General features: G+C 54.8%; 7 protein-coding genes across 7 annotated transcripts; 4 read left to right on the top strand and 3 right to left on the bottom strand.

Annotated features, from left to right (window-relative positions):
- Window positions 1-718: 718 nt before the first annotated feature.
- MYCGRDRAFT_67094 (uncharacterized protein) lies at window positions 719-1,907 on the bottom strand (the record flags this gene model as incomplete). Its single annotated transcript, XM_003856573.1, has 2 exons — window positions 719-948; window positions 1,042-1,907. 2 exons carry the CDS (start codon window positions 1,775-1,777, stop codon window positions 719-721), a joined length of 966 nt encoding a protein of 321 aa, XP_003856621.1.
- A 422-nt stretch (window positions 1,908-2,329) lies between these two features.
- Window positions 2,330-3,867, top strand: MYCGRDRAFT_89943 (uncharacterized protein; the record flags this gene model as incomplete). The annotated part of the gene is made up of 3 exons (XM_003857011.1): window positions 2,330-2,374; window positions 2,590-3,241; window positions 3,305-3,867. The coding sequence occupies 3 exons, from the start codon at window positions 2,330-2,332 to the stop codon at window positions 3,865-3,867; spliced, it is 1,260 nt and encodes a 419-aa protein (XP_003857059.1).
- An 813-nt stretch (window positions 3,868-4,680) lies between these two features.
- Window positions 4,681-5,702, top strand: MYCGRDRAFT_89942 (uncharacterized protein; the record flags this gene model as incomplete). The annotated part of the gene is made up of 2 exons (XM_003857012.1): window positions 4,681-4,994; window positions 5,054-5,702. 2 exons carry the CDS (start codon window positions 4,681-4,683, stop codon window positions 5,700-5,702), a joined length of 963 nt encoding a protein of 320 aa, XP_003857060.1.
- Window positions 5,703-7,185: 1,483 nt separating this feature from the next.
- MYCGRDRAFT_102821 (uncharacterized protein) lies at window positions 7,186-9,663 on the top strand (the record flags this gene model as incomplete). The annotated part of the gene is made up of 2 exons (XM_003857013.1): window positions 7,186-7,806; window positions 7,871-9,663. 2 exons carry the CDS (start codon window positions 7,687-7,689, stop codon window positions 9,632-9,634), a joined length of 1,884 nt encoding a protein of 627 aa, XP_003857061.1.
- Window positions 9,664-10,275: 612 nt separating this feature from the next.
- On the bottom strand, window positions 10,276-11,424 carry MYCGRDRAFT_35311 (uncharacterized protein; the record flags this gene model as incomplete). Its single annotated transcript, XM_003856572.1, has 1 exon — window positions 10,276-11,424. One exon carries the CDS (start codon window positions 11,422-11,424, stop codon window positions 10,276-10,278), a length of 1,149 nt encoding a protein of 382 aa, XP_003856620.1.
- A 3,719-nt stretch (window positions 11,425-15,143) lies between these two features.
- MYCGRDRAFT_67089 (uncharacterized protein) lies at window positions 15,144-16,659 on the top strand (the record flags this gene model as incomplete). The annotated part of the gene is made up of 4 exons (XM_003857014.1): window positions 15,144-15,270; window positions 15,331-15,347; window positions 15,408-15,617; window positions 15,679-16,659. 4 exons carry the CDS (start codon window positions 15,187-15,189, stop codon window positions 16,571-16,573), a joined length of 1,206 nt encoding a protein of 401 aa, XP_003857062.1.
- Window positions 16,660-17,129: 470 nt separating this feature from the next.
- On the bottom strand, window positions 17,130-17,868 carry MYCGRDRAFT_102819 (uncharacterized protein; the record flags this gene model as incomplete). The annotated part of the gene is made up of 1 exon (XM_003856571.1): window positions 17,130-17,868. A coding segment is annotated over one exon (687 nt), but the record flags the coding sequence as incomplete, so codon positions are not given.
- Between the last annotated feature and the right edge of the window lie 159 nt (window positions 17,869-18,027).

Genomic DNA, 18,027 nt, shown 5'->3' with positions numbered 1-18,027 from the left:
CCTCATCCTCATCCCGCTTCTTTCCCTCTCGCTTCTTCAACCTCTCCTCCTTCCCCAACTTCTCCCGCTCCTCGGTCAACACACAAACCTCCGGCCGACCTATCCGCCGGCGAAAGAGCACCCTGGAAATGGAGCAGGAAGAAGAGTTGTTGGTTATGGGAGATGGGTTGGTGGGATTGATCGAGCCGAGGCCTTGGGGTGGATTGACGTTGGTTGTGGGCGGCATCGAGGAGGTTTTGGAAGGGAGGGCTTGACTGGTTTTGGGTTTGGGATGGAATGGAATGCCCTGGGACTTTTTTACTGGCGTACATGGGATGAGGAACGATGGGAATTGAACGTCATCCCAGGGATGGAACAGAGCATCGCTTCACGCTTGGAACGTTTACCCTCACGTGGGCTCGATTTGGACGAAGGGCATTTACTCACTGGAAGGACCGTGGCCTTGGCTGGCTCTATGGGACTGAATGTGGAGGGAATCTGTCAGACACAGTGGAGGAATGGAAATGAAGCTATTGGCGTCCTTGCTGGCACTGGGAGGATAGAAGGACTGTACAATGGACGACGAAAACGGAAGGATGACGGCTCTTCATGTATCACCACGAATGTATCATGTATCAACACTACAACTGTATCTATAGACATTTACCTGTATCAAGAATCTATCATGGGTATCATCATCATCACTATGCATTCCGCGACACCTTCCACCTCATCACATCTACCCCATCAATTCCTCCACATCCACCTCCTCCCCTCTCCTCTGCGCCAAGTATATCCTCCCACTCTCATAACATCCCAAATACAACGCCGCTCCCACCATCGTCCAAACACCCCTCAACGCTCCACCGCGAAACAACCCCTTCAACCCTTCATCCCGCCACACCTCCTTCCCAATCTGCCAACTCGTCAATCGCCCCGGCTTCACAATCTTCTCCACCCCTTCCCTCGCTTTCTCGCCCACCTTCCCCGTAACATCCTTCACCACCTCCTTCACCTCACCCACACTCCGAGGAATCCCACTCTCCTTGTCCTGAGAACGACCCTCCTCCGCCGCCGCCAACATAATCCTCGTCTTCACAACATCAATCGGCGTCGTCACCACCGCCGCCCCACTCCCTCCCACCCCCGCACTCACAGCCGTCACGACCGCGCTCTCCACCAGACTATGCGATCTGATCCCCTTCTCTTCCCTGTACGCATAAATCCTCCTCTTAATCCCCTCAAACAACGGGAACTGCAAAGCCGTCATGGGCAGATTCCGTCCCGCCAACGCCGTATACCCCCTCCACAACGCCAGCGGATTCGACTTGAAGCGCTGTAAAGTTTGTAAGGTTGCGTTGACGCGCTGCTTCCCCGAATTATCCACCATCTGCGCATTCTGCTTAATCACCTCCGCCGGCGTCAGAATCGCACAGCTCACCAACTCCGCCGTGCCGCTCGCTATACCATGCAATACCGGCGTGGGTAACCATCCTCCGCTCTGTGCCTCCCCTCCCACGCCATTCCACCCGTGCAGCCCTCCCTTGACACCCTCGTAGACGGTAAAGAACGTGCCACTCGCGGGTAATGTGGCCAAGATGACGGATCCGACGCCCTGGTATACGCCGCGAAACATGGCGGGGGTGAAGGCGGTGTTGGAGGCGTTGCGGTAGGTGGAGAGGTAGAGCGGGGATTGGAGGCGGGTTTTGAGCGTGTCGAGCGGGTAGACGATTAGGTCGACGGTGAAGGCGGCGAAGGCGCCCGCGAGCCAGATGTCGGAGGGGTGTTGGTTGGCCATGATCGCTGTTCGTTCGTTCGTTCGTTCGTTCGTTCGTTCGAGGATGTTTTTAGGTGGACGTTGATGACATGGTCGCAAGGTAACTCGATCAACTTGTACTGGAGTACTACGTAGGTACCTTAGAGAAAAAGAGTGCACAAAGCAAGATGTATTGTACAGATTCGGTCGATGATGGCTGTCGAGAAAGTCCTCATATCGCGACGTCACCAAAGCGACCCAACCTGGAATCCAATGGATTAACGCCGCTCTAAGTCCGCCGCGTTCTTCGTGTTTTCGACTGCATTTCTCCTTCTCTATTATTACACACGCAAAGGTCGCGGGAATCGACGTTCCATTCCGATTGCCTTTGAGAGACCACACGCACCAATATCTGCCATGGATCCGAACGCAGTGAGCTGCGACCTATTCTGCGACGCAGAGCGGTATCTTGGCGTCGGTGACCGCGACGATGAGGACGAGACGGAAGAGAAGACGAGCTTTGTTTCACAGCATGACTTCAAGCCGTGATGAAGGCATTCGCAGATCCAAACTATCCAGCTGAACAGCATCAACATGTTGCGGCCCATTGAAGACGAAGTCTGGTACTGCCCTCGTCAGGTATGGCAGAGTCGTGGCAGGCTTCACGCAAAGTCTGGTACCTAGGTTTTTGGTCTGCGTGGTCGGCGAGGACAAATCTATTGCTGCCATCTTATTGCCGACTGTCTGAACGGCGCTTTGCTCTTTGATTGCGGCCTTCTGTTCGAGAACATCTCTTTCTATCTCTCACACCAACTTTGTCCTTCTGAGACACAGCCACTGCTTATTGTCTACAGTCCCGACACTGGACACACTGCCAATCTGCGATCATGGTACCGAAAAACTCCACAGAGCTTCCAACCGAGATCAAATCGTTCGATACACTCATCTACCTTGGACTCAATAACGAGCGCGCAGCTGAACTCTGGGCCAAGTGGGCAGAGAATGGCTACCGGTACTTTGACGATGATCAGGCAGGCCCGGACATGACCTGCAATTGCTTTGGATGCTTCGTTAGAGACTGTCTGCGCCATTGGAGGTATTTCAGGCGCGCCGACTTTGGAGACTCCGACGTCGACTGGCGTCCGGCGTTGCGAGCATCTGGTGCCAACGAGGCCCTCATCGAGGCGATCATGGGAACGTCGGGAACCGATGGCATCCGTTTGACCCAGTCGACCGCGGAATGGATTGACAATGCCATCATGTGGCGGTGGGAGTGGCTTTGTGTCGTCCATGAAGCACATAATGGCGGTTTTGATCTTTCGAACGGCATCCACGTTCACGCCGCAAAGAGCACAGTACCCGAACACGATGTCACCAACATCACTTGGAACCGCGAAATCAACCGGCCAGTCAAACCTGACGGAGGCAAAACCGACCACATTCCTCTGTGGAAGGCGGTCCCTCGCGTCCACGCTGAGGCTGTATGGGACGCAGAAAGGGCTAAAGGTGCGTTCAGTATCGACAGGTTGCATAGCTGTCCTGCCGCCAGCCTCTGCCCAAACACCACAGCCCAACACTGGACGCCAGACCTGGAATTCGCACAGATGTACGCCGACTATTGCCAAAAGATCGCTGGACCGGCTCCATTTTGTCTCGCTCGCCTGGAAGTGCCCAACTCGGTTTTCAAGAAGCACACTCGAAAGCTTCTACAGTACCCCAGCGAAAAGTGGAAACGGGTTACATACGCCTCGCACATCCGTCGCTGCGCGAAACCGGAGAGTCTGACTCAAGAACTCCTCCGTACCGCTCTACTCGTCGGCGATATTGCCACCGGCCTCAACAGCAGGTCCACCCCGTTGAAGAGTTGGGAAGAAGTCAGCGACAAGCACACCCTCAAGCTGAAGTCGGGCCAGAGAGCGACGCAGTTCGTGTTCGATCACGAGTTTATTGGCCGACATGAGGACTACGAGGAGTTTATTGATGCTGTCAACAAGCTGGAGAGCAGATTCACGATTCGAGACGTCGAGCGGCCGAATGTCATTCTGCCTCCGATAGGTGGCTTTGATGATGAGTCGAACGAGTCGTTGCGCAATGTCGTATATGTCTCTATGCTGTCGGATGTTGACTGGTAGCGTTGCGTTCTCGAACCCCGCCAGTGGATCATCCCGACACGATGTGGCATGTAATCACCATTGAGCATGTCGCGGCATGGCCGTCTTATGCACACGAGACCGGCTTCATAATTGTTGCATCCGCCCCGTGGGAACCACGCCTTTTTCCGACCTGCACGGCACCATATTGACGAGACACAGGTTCATACGACTCATCGACTGAGTCTGCTCAGCATACTTGACGATTGCGATTTATACGACGCGACGTTAGCGTCGTCGTGTTGCTAGTCTTGGAATCGGTGCTCGGGCGTCTTTCGGCCCCGACTCAACTCTCCGCCGCCATCCCTGGCAACCATTGCTCTTGAGCTGGACTGTCGCCTTTGCTCATACCGCTGTTTGACGGGTCCTGCACCCGGTCGACGAATGCGAATAATCGCATGAATACGATAACGATGGGAGTCAGCCGGAAGGTCTGTCATCACAACGGCATCGTTCGAAGCCGCGACGAGGTTGACTGTCGCAAGCGAGCGCGACTTCGGGTCGGCAAAGCATCGATAGTAATGCTCATGTTTCGATGCAGTCGTCGAGATCGAGTCCTCAGCCTCTTCCTTCCGAAGCTGGTGTGGGCAAAACGTGGTGATGTCGGAATCCGGTCGGTGCTTCTTCAAGCCCCGGTCATTGTGTGAACTCCTTCTACGACTCTACATAAGGTGCCAACCAACATGAGAGATCCACATCATACAAGGCTATCCTCGACACCGACCTCACCGTCGTGCCAACCGCCAGACATAGCTTGGACCTCCCACTGCTGGATGCCGCGTCCCAGTCGTCAACATGTCGCTCGACCTACAAAGCCAATGGCCACACTCTTTCATCGGCTGCAACTATACTATCGAAAAACATGATTGTACCACCGCCACCTGCTGCGTGGCGCAGTCCAGCTTCCTCTACGTTCCGGAGTACTGGCCAAATCTCTTTTACGCCATTCTGTTTGGAGTCTTCATCCTTCCGCAGGTGTTCCTTGGTGTGAAGCACAAGACCTGGGGGTACATGGCTGGTATGGTCACTGGACTGGTGGTGGAGGTGATTGGATATGTCGGGAGGGTATTGTTGAATGACAATTGGTTCAACAATGATGCATTCTTGATGTATGAATTCCCCCAAGCATCTGAGTGATTTGGAATCTCGACACTGACAATAACGCAAGGTATCTCATCGCCCTGACCATCGCGCCCGTCTTCATCACCGCGGCAATCTACATCTGCCTCACTCGCATCATCATCATGTACGGCGAGCACCTCTCCTTCTTCCGACCCAGGACCATCGCGATCGCTTTCATGTCCTCCGACTTCATCTCCCTCGTCCTGCAAGCAGCCGGGGGCGCCATCGCGGAAACGGCCGACGACGGCTCTGACACCAAGCAGACTGGCGTGGACATCATGATCGCCGGTCTTCTCTTGCAAGCCATCAGTCTGGTCGTCTTCAGTGCAGTATGGGCACACTTCCACATCAGCTTGCGGCGTGGAATTCCGGACCAGACTCCGGATCGAAGGCGAGCTCGAGGGCGGAAGATCTTCAAGCTCTTCCAGGCTGGTTTGATGTTAGCGACTGCCGCGATCATTGTGCGATCCGTGTATCGCGTCGTGGAATTGTGGGGAGGTTTTGAAGGCGAGCTGTGGAATAACGAAAAGGACTTTATTATCATGGACGGCGCGATGATGGGTCTCGCAGTTGTGCTTTTGACACTTTTACACCCGGGGTTCTCTTTCCAGGGACACTGGCAGACGACTGGTTGGAATGTGAGAGGTTCGAGACAGAAAGGCGCTGTTGGTGGGAAGAGTGCAGAAGAGGCTTGATCGGATGGAAGAGTAGGGATGGACCAGATGGATCGGAATGATACGGCAGCGATTGATAGAGGTAGAGAGATAGAGCGATACTTCTTGGTTCATGGGTATTGACATCGCCCGAAAGTCCGTAGGAGCCGTCAACCGCAGTTCAGCAACAGCAAAGTTGTTCTCGAAACCGAGAAGTCATCCTGCTCCTTTGCAGTCGACGGTTTATCGAGAATGTCGTCGACACGATCGCGCTGCTGACGTCAGTGAAAGAGACGACTGCCCCGGCTGCAGGCTGAGGGCAATCCGAGTGGTTTGGAAGAAATCGGTATAGCTGGTGAAAGGCCGTTGACGGAGCTCGATCAGACGTAAGGTCAAACAACGGGCAGAAGGCGGAAGCACACAGAGACAAATTCGGAAAGTAGCACACGCACGACTCACGCAAGAGGTTCACACAATGCATCGTGGGAGGTGCCTTACAGATCTTTCGAGCATCCTTGGACACTGTTGATCAGCGCATGAGCTCTTCGTTGATGAATGAGCTCTTCGCTGATGAGGCGCTGGGACATTCTTCCTCCTCCTCCGCTCTGCAGTTGGCCTGTCTCCTTCGAGCTCCTCGTCACAGCGGTCCAATTGACGCAATCTCACACCGCTCTCAGCACGCTGTCGCCGGCATGGCAGGAGGTGCCGAAGTGCGGACATCGGAGACCATGCAGTGACATCCTGTCACGGTGGAGAATGGAAGTTGCTGCATGGTGGAGAAATTGCTTCCAGGGCTCTGCCGAGCTCCCCTGCCACGTGTGAAAATCGTTGCATGGGTCGAACATTTCTTATACACGATCACACAATAATCGCGAATACGAAGATGCGGTCCTACAAGCTGGATACGAGTCTGCACTAGAACTAGTATATATACACACTGCATCGCTCATGTCTCACGACAGTTGTCTACCGAATACACTGCATTCAGCCGCAGCCGAACCAGACGACCATACCACCACCGATTACACAGCACCCAACTGCCGACGTCGCTCCAAAAGTGCCTGTCAGCTTGATTTCCTGCTCTCCCCTGGACCACGCCCTTTGATTCGCCAAAACGCCTCCTCGAGCCCTTCACCGATTGATTGGTGGTGCGAGCTTGGTTCCTGCCAGTCTCCCACATCGTGAGGATCGAACGGCATCTCCTCGGCGCATGTGGATCACTTTCCATTGGACTGCTAATCGCTTCTGTGCAGCGTCTACAACTGGTTTGGTCTCTCCTCAAACGCTTCCCAAGGACCCAACGTTTCCGCTTCTCGGCACCTTGAAAGTTTTCTGGCGTTGACTTTTCGCGCTACCTTTGCCCTCGTCCACGCGTACAGTACCCGTTTCACCCCTCTCGTACGCATCTGCAGAACAGAACTGCAACCCCGGCAAAATAGGATGTTCTGTAATTTGGGTTGAGGTCAGACTGCTCACGCCACGTCGAAGTATGCTCCCTTGTCCAACGACGCAACTGTGCGAGGGCTCGCTTCCTGAATCGAACCAGGCACACCTCGAGGGGGGCTCCAACCTTCGGTGGGGATGTGGGATCATCCTATCACCGCTGTCCGGTACCTGACTGGCAGTGACTGCATCCACGCGCGCGCACTCGGCCGCGTGCCTGATGACAGGTCCCCGTTTCCGGTGTTCCTATCCATCCTCCTGGAGTCCAACTTTGTCTTTCTCTCTGGACATACACATCACTCTCTTTCATCTCTACCTATTACTGTCCTGTCCACTTTTTTGCGATCTTTCTGTCATTTACCGTTCGCGTCAATACATACCCTACGCGGGCATATATACACTCATTTTAGATATACCCATTCGACGCAATTCATACCGCGGTATCCCTTCAATCGAGCCCGACGAAACCTCATATCCTTGAATCAACTCGAACGGTACGCCCCGCGTGTATGGTCTGCGATTCGGTTATCACCACTCTTCCGGTCGCTCGTGGAATCATTTCTGGACTCCCCACGGTTTCGAGATGCCTTTCGGGCACCGAATCCAATCATGTCTTTTATCTCTCCTCGCACTATCGCCGCTATGCGCGGCATACGATACCCATGTACACGATCATGACGAAGGATTGCACACATTTATAACGGTACGTCGCATACACAATTCGACCCAAAACCCACAAAGACTGACATGTCCTTCCTCATCCACAGCGTCCTGAAATCAAAGCACCGAAATTCACAGTCAACATCACCGACCCAGCACACGTCACGCCCGGATACTGGTTCGTGGCGCCCTTTGAAGTAATCGACCAGAAATTCGCAGGAAACGGCTGGATCGCTCCAACGATATACGATGGCAATGGAGAGCTGATATGGAGCGGGGTGGAGCACTCGCAGAATTGGGACACGCTGGACTTCAAGATGAGCAATGTGCGAGGAGAGGCGATGATGACCTTTATGGTGCAGAAGATGGGCGAGGCATTTGTGCTGGACAACACCTACACGGTGCGGGAGAAGAAGAAGATCGGCACGCTGGGCAAGGACTTTAATTCGCATGAGCTGTCGTTTATTGCGAATGGGACGAGGGCGCTGGTGTTGACGGAGGGGAGGAGGGCCGCGAATGAGCTGCAGACCAAGACGGTCGGCTGGCACGAGTCCTGTACTGTCATGTTTGACGGATTTCGAGAATTGGATACGGAGACGTGGAATCCAGTGTTTTCGTGGAACTCGTACGACCATCTCAGTCTGAACGAGAGCAGTTTCCTCGACGGAGGCGTGGAGAAGGCGTGCAAGGACTCTTGGGCGTGGGATTTTCTGCACGCCAATGCAGTGGACAAGGACCAGAACGGCAACTATTACTTGTCAGCGAGGCATACCGACACGATTTACAAAATCTCCAAGGACGACGGGCATGTCATGTGGAGACTGAACGGAGGCCGACCGTCCAGCAGTGACTTTGCCATGAACGACGTCAGCTTCTCCCGCCAGCACAACGTCCGTTTCCGCGGCTTCGACGGGACATACGAGTTCATCACCATCTTGGATAACGCCAAGGGCCAGGACGAGCAGAAATCCACCCACGAAAACTCCCGCGGCATGATGATTGCGCTGAACACGAAGGACATGTCCGCGGTGATGGTCTCCTCCATCGAGCATCCAGGCGGACACGGGTCGTATGCCCCTCGTCGCGGCAATTACCAACAACTCCCCAATGGAAATATCTTCATGGGCTGGTCCGAGCAGGCCATCCACAGCGAGCACCTTTCCACCGGCGAAATGGTGATGGAAGCCGCGCTGGTCCCCGAATGGCTCGGCACCTACCGCGCGTACAAATATGACTTTGAAGGCCGACCCGTCGAGAAGCCTCGCGCGCACTCCGCCGCGTATCCCAGCACTTCTCGCAATTCGACCACCACCCTCGTGCACGTCAGCTGGAATGGCGCAACCGAGATTGCCAAGTGGGCGCTGTACAAAACCACCGACACGGGATTCCCCAAGATTCCCATCTTCCAGACCAACAAGACCAGTTTCGAGACCGCAATGGCGTGGGATGGGTATGCCAGTTACATCATCGCTGATGCGCTGGACAAACACGGCTCCGTCCTCGGATCGACCGGCGTCATCAAGACGGTGGATCCCACCGCATCTCAGCTGACCGGCGCCGTGGCGGAAGAAGTCTACTGGCTGCAAGAAGTGCGGCAACAAAACGGCGACTGGAAAGCGGACGTGTACGAATACGCCATCGCGCGACCGGGGCGGTATTCCGTGATGATTTTCTTCCTGGGCGTGGTGAGCAGCGTGGTGTTCTTCACGCTGGTGCGGAGACTCCGGCATCGGAGTCTGTTCCCGCTGGGCAAGTTTGGAGGAGGATCGCCGCTGTTGATGTCGGAGGGTTATACGCCTGTGTTGCGGGAGGAGATGATGGAGGCGGATGAGGAGCGGTTGTCGGCGAGGAGCTCGGATCGGTTGTTATGACGAGTCGGGAGGGGGGTGTGGTGGTGGTGATTGTTGTTTTTTTATACTTCGTCTTCGATTAGCGAGCGGAAAGGAATTGAAATCTTTTTATCTTTGATGTCTGCGAGGAAGTGAAGTGGAGTGAAATGATGAGAAGAGGTGAGGTGGTGTTAAAGGTTTGATGGTTACCTAAAGCAAGGGATGAATCCAAAGTAAGGAAACATCCTGCCGAAGCACGCCACTTTGCCTTGCAGACGCATCTGCAGAACGGATCGGTGTTGTGGAGACTTCATGTCAACCAAGGTTAACATGCTGGACGCGAGATGACGATGCAAATCGCGTGATGATCGTCCTATCACGGATAGCCAGTTCATCAGTTGCTTCACTTCGGTACCTCCTAGACATACGCATCGCAAGATGAACACACATTCGCCTCGTCGACTGTATTCCCTTGTTCATTAAGATCTGCGGACTGCATTTACGTCCGCTGACTACATTAATGTACATTCGTTATCCCATGTGGTCTGGTCATCATCAGTCGTTAGATGCAACAATCCACATAATCATCTTTCTGTATAGTTCGTCTAAGCGCGGTATCCATATCCAGATGGTGCTCCTCATGCATAGCCTGTTGCGTTGTCAATAAGCTTCAATACAACATGTCAAGAAGACGAAGTGCGGAGCTCACCTTTGATTTCCGGCTCCACGAGAACCAATGGGTGGTACAAAAACGTCTGCACTCCCGCCACCAACAAGTTGTTCTGCGTCGCCAAAAAGTCTCCGAGACCCAGTCCTGGCGACAGCAGGTTGTTGCAGACGCTGTCCAGATTGATCCGCTCCAGTTTTCCAGGTCCGTTGTGCTTCAAAGCGTCCACGAGCAAGGCATAGCCAACGGGGTTGGCGAGTGTGGTCTCGTGGTCGTAAAACCCGCCGGCGAGTGCAAATGGACACGCCTTTTGAACTTCCGTGTTGGAAGCTTCGGCGGAGCGCGAGCTGGACAGGAAACCTGATGCGCCGTCACCCTGCTGTGGCTCGACGATCTCGTCGAAGAAGCCGGAGTACACGTTCGTGGTGGGCACGTATGCTTGGTCACCTCCCCCTGAGCGGAGAGTGGCGACGAACTGGGAGTTGTACTGCTGCTGAAGGATGGAAGGCGGATATGCGATGCCCGGTGGCGAAATCAGGTTGGCTGCAACGGTGCCGTGATAGTCGGGCGAGATGGAAATCTGATCCGTGACGCGGGAGCGTGTCGACGGCCAGTACTTGTATGCCCACTGCCCCATGAGGCTGCCTTGCGACCACGTGAGTACGGCGACCTTGCGATGGTTGCACATGCCCCAGATGTAGTTGATGGCGTAAGCGACGTATTCCGCGTTGAGCTGAATGTCGTTGAGGGCATACTCGGGAATGTTGAGCCAGACTGGGTCGGCGATGTTGGAGCCTTGGAGCAGAGGGATGTAATTGCCCTGGAAGGTTAAGTATCCTGTGCTGCCGGTGCCGGGCACCATGATGATTGGTTGCGGTGCACCTCTCGCGCCATATCTGAATGAGGAAGGAATGTGAATGGCGGCACGCAAAGCGGACTCGGAGATGGAGTATGGCGCATCGTGGAGGCCAGCCCTCGGGTACGCTGGAGGCCAAGGGGACCGAGCGTTGTTGTTGACGAAGCTATTTTCGTCCTTGTCGAGCGAGCCACCTAGCGAGCTCTTGGAGTCTGAAGTAAGACCTCCTGCAACGAGCTGGCCAATGGCTGCGACCAAGTTCGGCTTGGGCTGGCCTGTGGGCGCTAGGATTTCCTGGCACCCATTCATTGCATCTTGTACAGAAGCCGGTCTGGCCTGAATATCAAAAGATGTAAGCGTCAGTCATGTCCCGACAAGAAGACTTTGGCAACTCAAAACTTACGGTTGGGACGATGTCGTCAAGGTTTGTAAGTATCTTGCCGACGACATCGAATCCTTCGTTGGCCGCCGCAGAAAGGCCATCCTCGAGGTTGTGGATAGCATCTGAGATCAGGTCTCGTCGTTCAAGCTCCCTGGTTGGAGTTGGACTGCACTGGCCGAGCTGAGCCAAAGCCAAGACCGAAGCATAGAGCAGAGACTGGGTCTTCATGGCGAACGAGAAGGATGAGTGGTAGAAAAGGTCTGGGTTGGCGGGACTATCGGGGTGAAGGAAGCACTTGGTGGTTATGTACGAAACGATCATGAAGATCCAAACCTACTCACCCGACGCATTAACGTGGCGACAAGATTGTCCTCGCCCCAACCCATCCTTCGTTCATATGCAATTACCACTACCTCATGAACGGGAGGCTCCATTTCTCACCGTCGGAGCGGGCTGCTCACTGAAGATGGCAAGATGTGCTGTTTTTCGTCACCGTAAGAGATTGCCGGGCTCGAGCGACGCGACGCACGAGTAGCGTAATAAGCAGGGCATCCATATGTGCATGCGGAGCGACGCCCGTGCCGTCTTTCGTGCAGAAGCGCAGAGCCGCAAGAACGATCCGCCGGTGATCGGGCACTTTATCTTTGCGCTTGTCCACTGGAGAGCGCCACGTTGCGGCGCCAAGTGGAGATACTGAATCATTCAAGTGAAGATCTTCGACGTTGACGATCCTTGGAATGATGCAGGGTCGAGAAGGAGGTGATGATCGGCATCTTATAGGCTGCATTGGGATGTTGCAGACACAACGCAGCATTGGCGCATTTGCGTGAAGCCGTGACGGAAAGAGCTCGTACGTCCAGCGGAATCGTCCGGCTGGAATGCGTGAGGTGGTCATGATGATCCCATCCAGTGTTGGTGGGAGGCGTGGGTTCCACGCATAGACAGCAGCACGAGAGGACCCTGACGGAAATTCAGGTTCGGGAGTGGGTGGGAAGGGATCGAATGGTCTTATTTGTTGTGATGTCGTCTCTAAGCCCAAGAGGAACCTGGAAGATTTGGACTTCTGACTGCCTGAGGCATGATATGCTTAGTCATGGCTCGCCTCGATATTGGATCGTCCGTCCCGCCCCGCCTGCTGCGTCCTTTCTTCCTGTCTCCTCTCGACAAAGTTGTTCAATCGTGAATTGAGCCACATGTCCAGCGGAGAATGTTGGCATCAAGAACTCTCGCAGGTCGACGAGTACAGCGTGTGAGCACGTTGGGAGTCTGTTCCCATTTGCAGGGGCATCCTCAATCCGAGGCTCGGAACCAGTTCGTTTGCGAACACGCCTTCCAGCTCGGACCAGATTCGAACGAATGGGATCCCGATACTCTCACACTCTCATGGACAACTGCTGCTGGGCAAGGCCTGAACGGCGGCCAGGCTCCGCGCCTCCTTGCGCTGGCGACTCCCGGGAAAAACTCAACAGCGACTTTGATTACCTGCTGGGCTCCCTGGTATTGGACTTCACTTCCGAGGTCTAGACACAGTGCGGCCTCGCGATTGAACATCACGCGATGTTGGACATACTGCATCACTTGACCCGCTTCCATGGTAGAACAAGACCATCACAATGGTCTACAATGGAGCATGTTGGAACCGACAACTTCTCCATATCAAGTATCAGACCCTAGCGGTTGCAGTGGACGTTCTGCACCCGGTAGCACCTCTGGCAGTCGGACTACTGATGGCAAGGACAGTTGTCAGACACTGCACAAACTGACTTCAGCAGGGGCCTACACCTGTCTCCCGTGATGACCGCAATATCGATTCGTCAGAACCACCCATGTTCGCGGCCGCATCGGGCTGACGAGCAGAGATGAGACCATCGGTTGCGGCGGAAGAACAATGTGCAACCTTGCGCCGCTGCGAGGACGCATAACTAGAATCTGCCTCCCGCCGTGCAATCGTCTCGTAAGTCACACGCCTTTCAACTTCTTACCCTCATTTCTACCACCACCGTCGTTACCGCAATTTGTCAAGATGAAGTTTGCTGGAGTCCTCCCCTTCGTCGTCGGCGCTCTCGCCGTCACTCGTCGCCAAGCAGCAGGAATCCCCGATGCCCTCGACGCCATCACTAAGGCAACCACCGACGCCGGCAATGCCGTTCAGGCCTTCAACGGTGATTTCACCAATGTGGCCTCCACGAGCGCCGATATTCTCTCTGCTATCAGCGCCGCGGATGCGGTCGTCAAGGGCGTGGACACGCTCACGTCCGATCAGGTCGTCGCTCTCCTCGATCCCACGACTCGATTGAACGCCGCTGTCAAGACTGCTATCGACAACACAATCGCTCAGCATGACGCCTTGGTGTCCGCATGCTTCGCGTCGGAAATTCTCCAGGCTCTCCAACAACAGCAGACCCAGTCTGCGGCGCTCGTCGAAGACATCGCCGCCAAGGCTGGGCCTCTGTCTGAGGCCGTCAAGAACGGTGCGAAACCAGCCGCTGCTGACATTCAGCGAGGCATCGACGCATTCGCGGATGCGAAAGCGTGTGACGCCAGCACCACTGCCCCTGCCCCAGAGGCCACAACCTCCGCCGCCGCCGCCGAATCTTCCGAAGCCCCAGAACCAGCCGAGACCACCGCCGCCGCCGAATCTTCCGAAGCTCCAGAACCAGTCGAGACCACCGCATCCAACAAACCTGTCCAGTCATCAGAGGAGTCCACGGCAACCACGACCTCATGCACGGCTGAGCACCATGCTACACCTGCCGTCTCTACTGCTACACCTGCCGTCTCTACTGCTACACCTGCCGTCTCTACTGCTCCAGCCTACTGGACCAAGCCAGCGCAGAACACCACGTAAGTCCCAGGCTCTCGCCTTCAGCCTCAGCATCCTCGTGATCAACTGCTAACATGCTTCAAGTGCCACCTGGGCTACCGGCATGAATAAGCCAACTGCTTACCCTACCAAGTCAGGCAACGCCACTGCCACGACCACCTCGCCGCCAATCCAGACCTACACGGGAGAGGCCAGCAATGCCCGCATTGTCTCCTTCGGCGCTTTGCTCTTCGCTGCCGTCGGTGTCGCTGCCTTCTAGATTAGCTCGACTGATCTGCAAGGCGTTGCGGTCGTTGACGCCCACAGGCCGAAAGAACATGACGAGGCAGGATGATTTCATTTCCTCGAGAGGATGGGAACGACTTCTCTGAACCTTGAGACTTTGTATTAGGATCTCGTTCTTTTATGTAATTGCCAAAATTGTCGCTGAGCTCGCCTATGACGATTTACAGTCCACGTTCAACGACAAGACCGGAGGTGGGATCGACGAGTCCACGAGTCCACGAGTCGGATTCGGGTCGGATGTACTTTGCCCTGACTTCACCTGCTTCGTCATACCTTCGTAGTCTCGTTCGCTCCAGGTCGCTGGCGTTGCTCTTTGCTGCAGTGTGACGGCATTGCTTTAGTGTTGACCTGGCCTTACTGCTGTGCTGTTGCGGTATGTAAGCTCCATCGAAATCGCCTCTGTAGTGGAACCGGATTCTCAGATTCGAAGCCCTAGCGACTACCGAGGATGTCAGCCGTTCTCGATTTGGAGCGATGGAACCAGCTTATTCTCTTTTATTCCAGAACCATCATGAGCGCTTCTGAACATTGTGTAGCTTGACAGATACTCAAAGTCCGAAACGTATTCGAATATAGAACCATGTCGGCCTACCGCATTGACGTACCGGAGGAAAAGCTGATCTCCCTGAAGATCAAGCTCGCTCAGGCTGAGTTTCCTGACGAGGTAACTTCAGTTTGACTTCCCATACTAATAAACGAATCCTGCTGAGAAACACTCATCTAGCTCGACGGTGCTGCCTGGTATGCTCTCAAGTGCTGGACGATATGTGATGTGCACTTCTGATTCCGTCAATCCTGCAGGAACTATGGTGCTCCTCTGGCAGACGTGAAGCGTCTGGCCCAACACTGGAAGACCAGATACGATTGGAGAGCTCAAGAGGTCAAGCTCAACGCGCTGCCCAACTACAAACGACCCATCAAAGTGGAAGGCTTCGGCGAGATCGATATCCACTATCTGCACCAACCTTCCGAGAACCCGAATGCCATTCCGCTCCTCTTCGTGCATGGCTGGTAAGCACTCCGCCACTCCCCAGCCCATGAGCTTTCTAACCACATACTCCAACCTCCGTAGGCCGGGAAGCTACCTCGAAGTCTCGAAAATGCTCGCCTCCCTCCGCGAAGGCTCCAAGGGCGTCGCCTTTCACGTTGTAGCTCCATCCCTCCCCAATTTCGGGTGGTCCGCGGGGCCCAAGAAGACCGGCTTTGGCCTCGCCCAATATGCGGAGACCTGCGACCAGCTGATGCAGGCCCTTGGCTACAAGAAGTATGTCACCCAAGGTGGAGATTGGGGGTTCTATGTTACACGATCAATTGGCTATCGTTATCCGCAGCGATGCCTTGCATCTCATATAAACATGATCCGCGCGTCACCGCCATCGTTTGGCAAGAACCCAATCCTGGCGCTAAAGCACGCTCTCACGCCGTACAGCGCTGCAGACAAGAAAGGTTTCGAACGGTCCGAATGGTTCCTGAACGAAGGCCAAGGCTACCGTCTCCTGCAAAGCACGAAACCGCAGACCATTGGTTATGCCTGGCAGGATTCCCCAGTCGCGCTTTTAGCCTGGATCTACGAGAAGCTGCACGACTGGACGGACAACTACCCGTGGACGGACGATGAGATCCTGACGTGGGTCAGCATTTACTATTTCTCCGCTGCGGGACCAGCAGCTAGCGCGAGGATCTACTATGAAGCAATCCATAGCCCGATCGGAGCCATCTCGAGGGATCGCACGCAGCAGTGGATTCCAAAGGTGAAGCTCGGATTGTGCCATGCGCCGAAAGAGATCACCGTGATCCCGTCGACGTGGGCACGCACGTTGGGTCCCGTGGCGTATGAGTCGAAGAAGACCCGGGGTGGGCATTTCTTTGCGTGGGAGTGTCCTGAGGAGGTGGTCAAAGATCTGATCGCCATGTTTGGCGAGGGCGGGCCGTGCTATCGCATCACTGGACCAGCAGCGAAATTATAGGCGATGAGGCGATGGAGAGCTCGGATTCAACTGAAGAACGAGGTCATTACCATTACTTATCTAACGTCTCGGGAAAGACTAGTCCCAAAATCTCGTCTATCAGCGTGAACACCAAGTGGGTACTGCGGACTGTTGTCAGTGTACGAAGTCAAATGCCATATTTGATAGACTTACTTCAACCTCGGATTGTTCAGCATCGCAATGATTTTCCTGCCTAGAAGCGAAGGTCAGCAAAGTCTCGAACATGGGCTGGTGCAGTGGCAAGCTTTGGAAGCCTTTTGCCGTCTCATGAACTCACTCGCTGCCTGGGCATTCGCCCTTCCAACCACACTACCGGCCATGTCCGGGATCAGGTGGGACAGTAGTAATACTGCCTCCTTCCTCGTCCGCGCCTTCTCCGCAGGCGTGCGAGGTACAGAAGCGGGCTTCAGCTTACCATCCGGCCACATGATACCCTTCACCAATCCGAGCCAGCGAGTCATGCCTTCGTCCTGGAGAGCATGGCGTGCTGCTTCTCGGACCTTGCGCTCGATCGTACCGCCAAGGAGCTGGTGAAGCACAACGACCACGGTCCGTCCACGGAGCCAGCTGTTCCCCTTTGACAGCTCGAAAGTCTCCAGGAAGAGGTCAGCAATGGGCTTCACGAACGGCTCGACTTCTTTGGTCTCGTAGGCGTTGAGTTCTGCTTCGGCCTCTGCCGCCGTGCTGGGATCCTGAGCTGCTGGATCTAGGCTCTCGGCAGACGCTCCGCCGCTGATCTGAGACGTAGCTGCGGAGATCAGGTTCTGCCCAGCGACAGACAGCTGGTCCAGCACAGGTATGTTGCCGAGGAATTCTTCCATACCATCGGAGACGGAGTTGTATATTCGAGTAACAAAGTCTTTCGCATCGACTTGCGTGCCATTGCTGCCATTCGAGGCGATGGCGGATTGAGAAAGAAACGCGCGCAGTTCACGGCTTCGGCAGATGGCAGGTACAAGAAGCAGAGACTTCAAGTATCTCTCCAACGTCACCCGTCGTTTCTGTAGAAAGTCCTTTTGCAGCGTGAATAGAGTCTGCCGGCGCGGGAAATCCAGCTCTCTTACTGAAGGGAATCGTGCCTTGAGTCTCTTGTGCAGTTCGTGGAACTGGCTATATCTTCTTGTGACTGCCCAGGTTACCGCCGGTATCTGGTCGCCTGCTTGTCGACGCACCTCGATAACGTAGAGTGCGAATTCATGCCCATCCTCCTCCCGGCCAACCATGACAGACTTAATCGTCACGGCGGCTCGACCGTAAAGACTGTTGTCGCTTTCTTGCACAACATACTGCTGCTTTTGCATCTCCTTACGTTTGATCTCTCGTTGAAGACTTTGCTCCGACTTCCGAAGAATGCGCAATTCGGCCGTGTTGTTCGTCAGCTCAGCCTTTGCTGTCAGCGAATCTAGCACACTTCTTTGCGCAGTAAGCCTTTC

The sequence above is a fragment of the Zymoseptoria tritici genome, chromosome 1 (assembly GCF_000219625.1).
Source record: "Zymoseptoria tritici IPO323 chromosome 1, whole genome shotgun sequence".
Classification (NCBI taxonomy): domain Eukaryota; kingdom Fungi; phylum Ascomycota; class Dothideomycetes; order Mycosphaerellales; family Mycosphaerellaceae; genus Zymoseptoria; species Zymoseptoria tritici.
The sequence above is the reverse complement of the archived record's forward strand: the minus strand, read 5'-3'. Positions and strand labels throughout refer to the sequence as shown.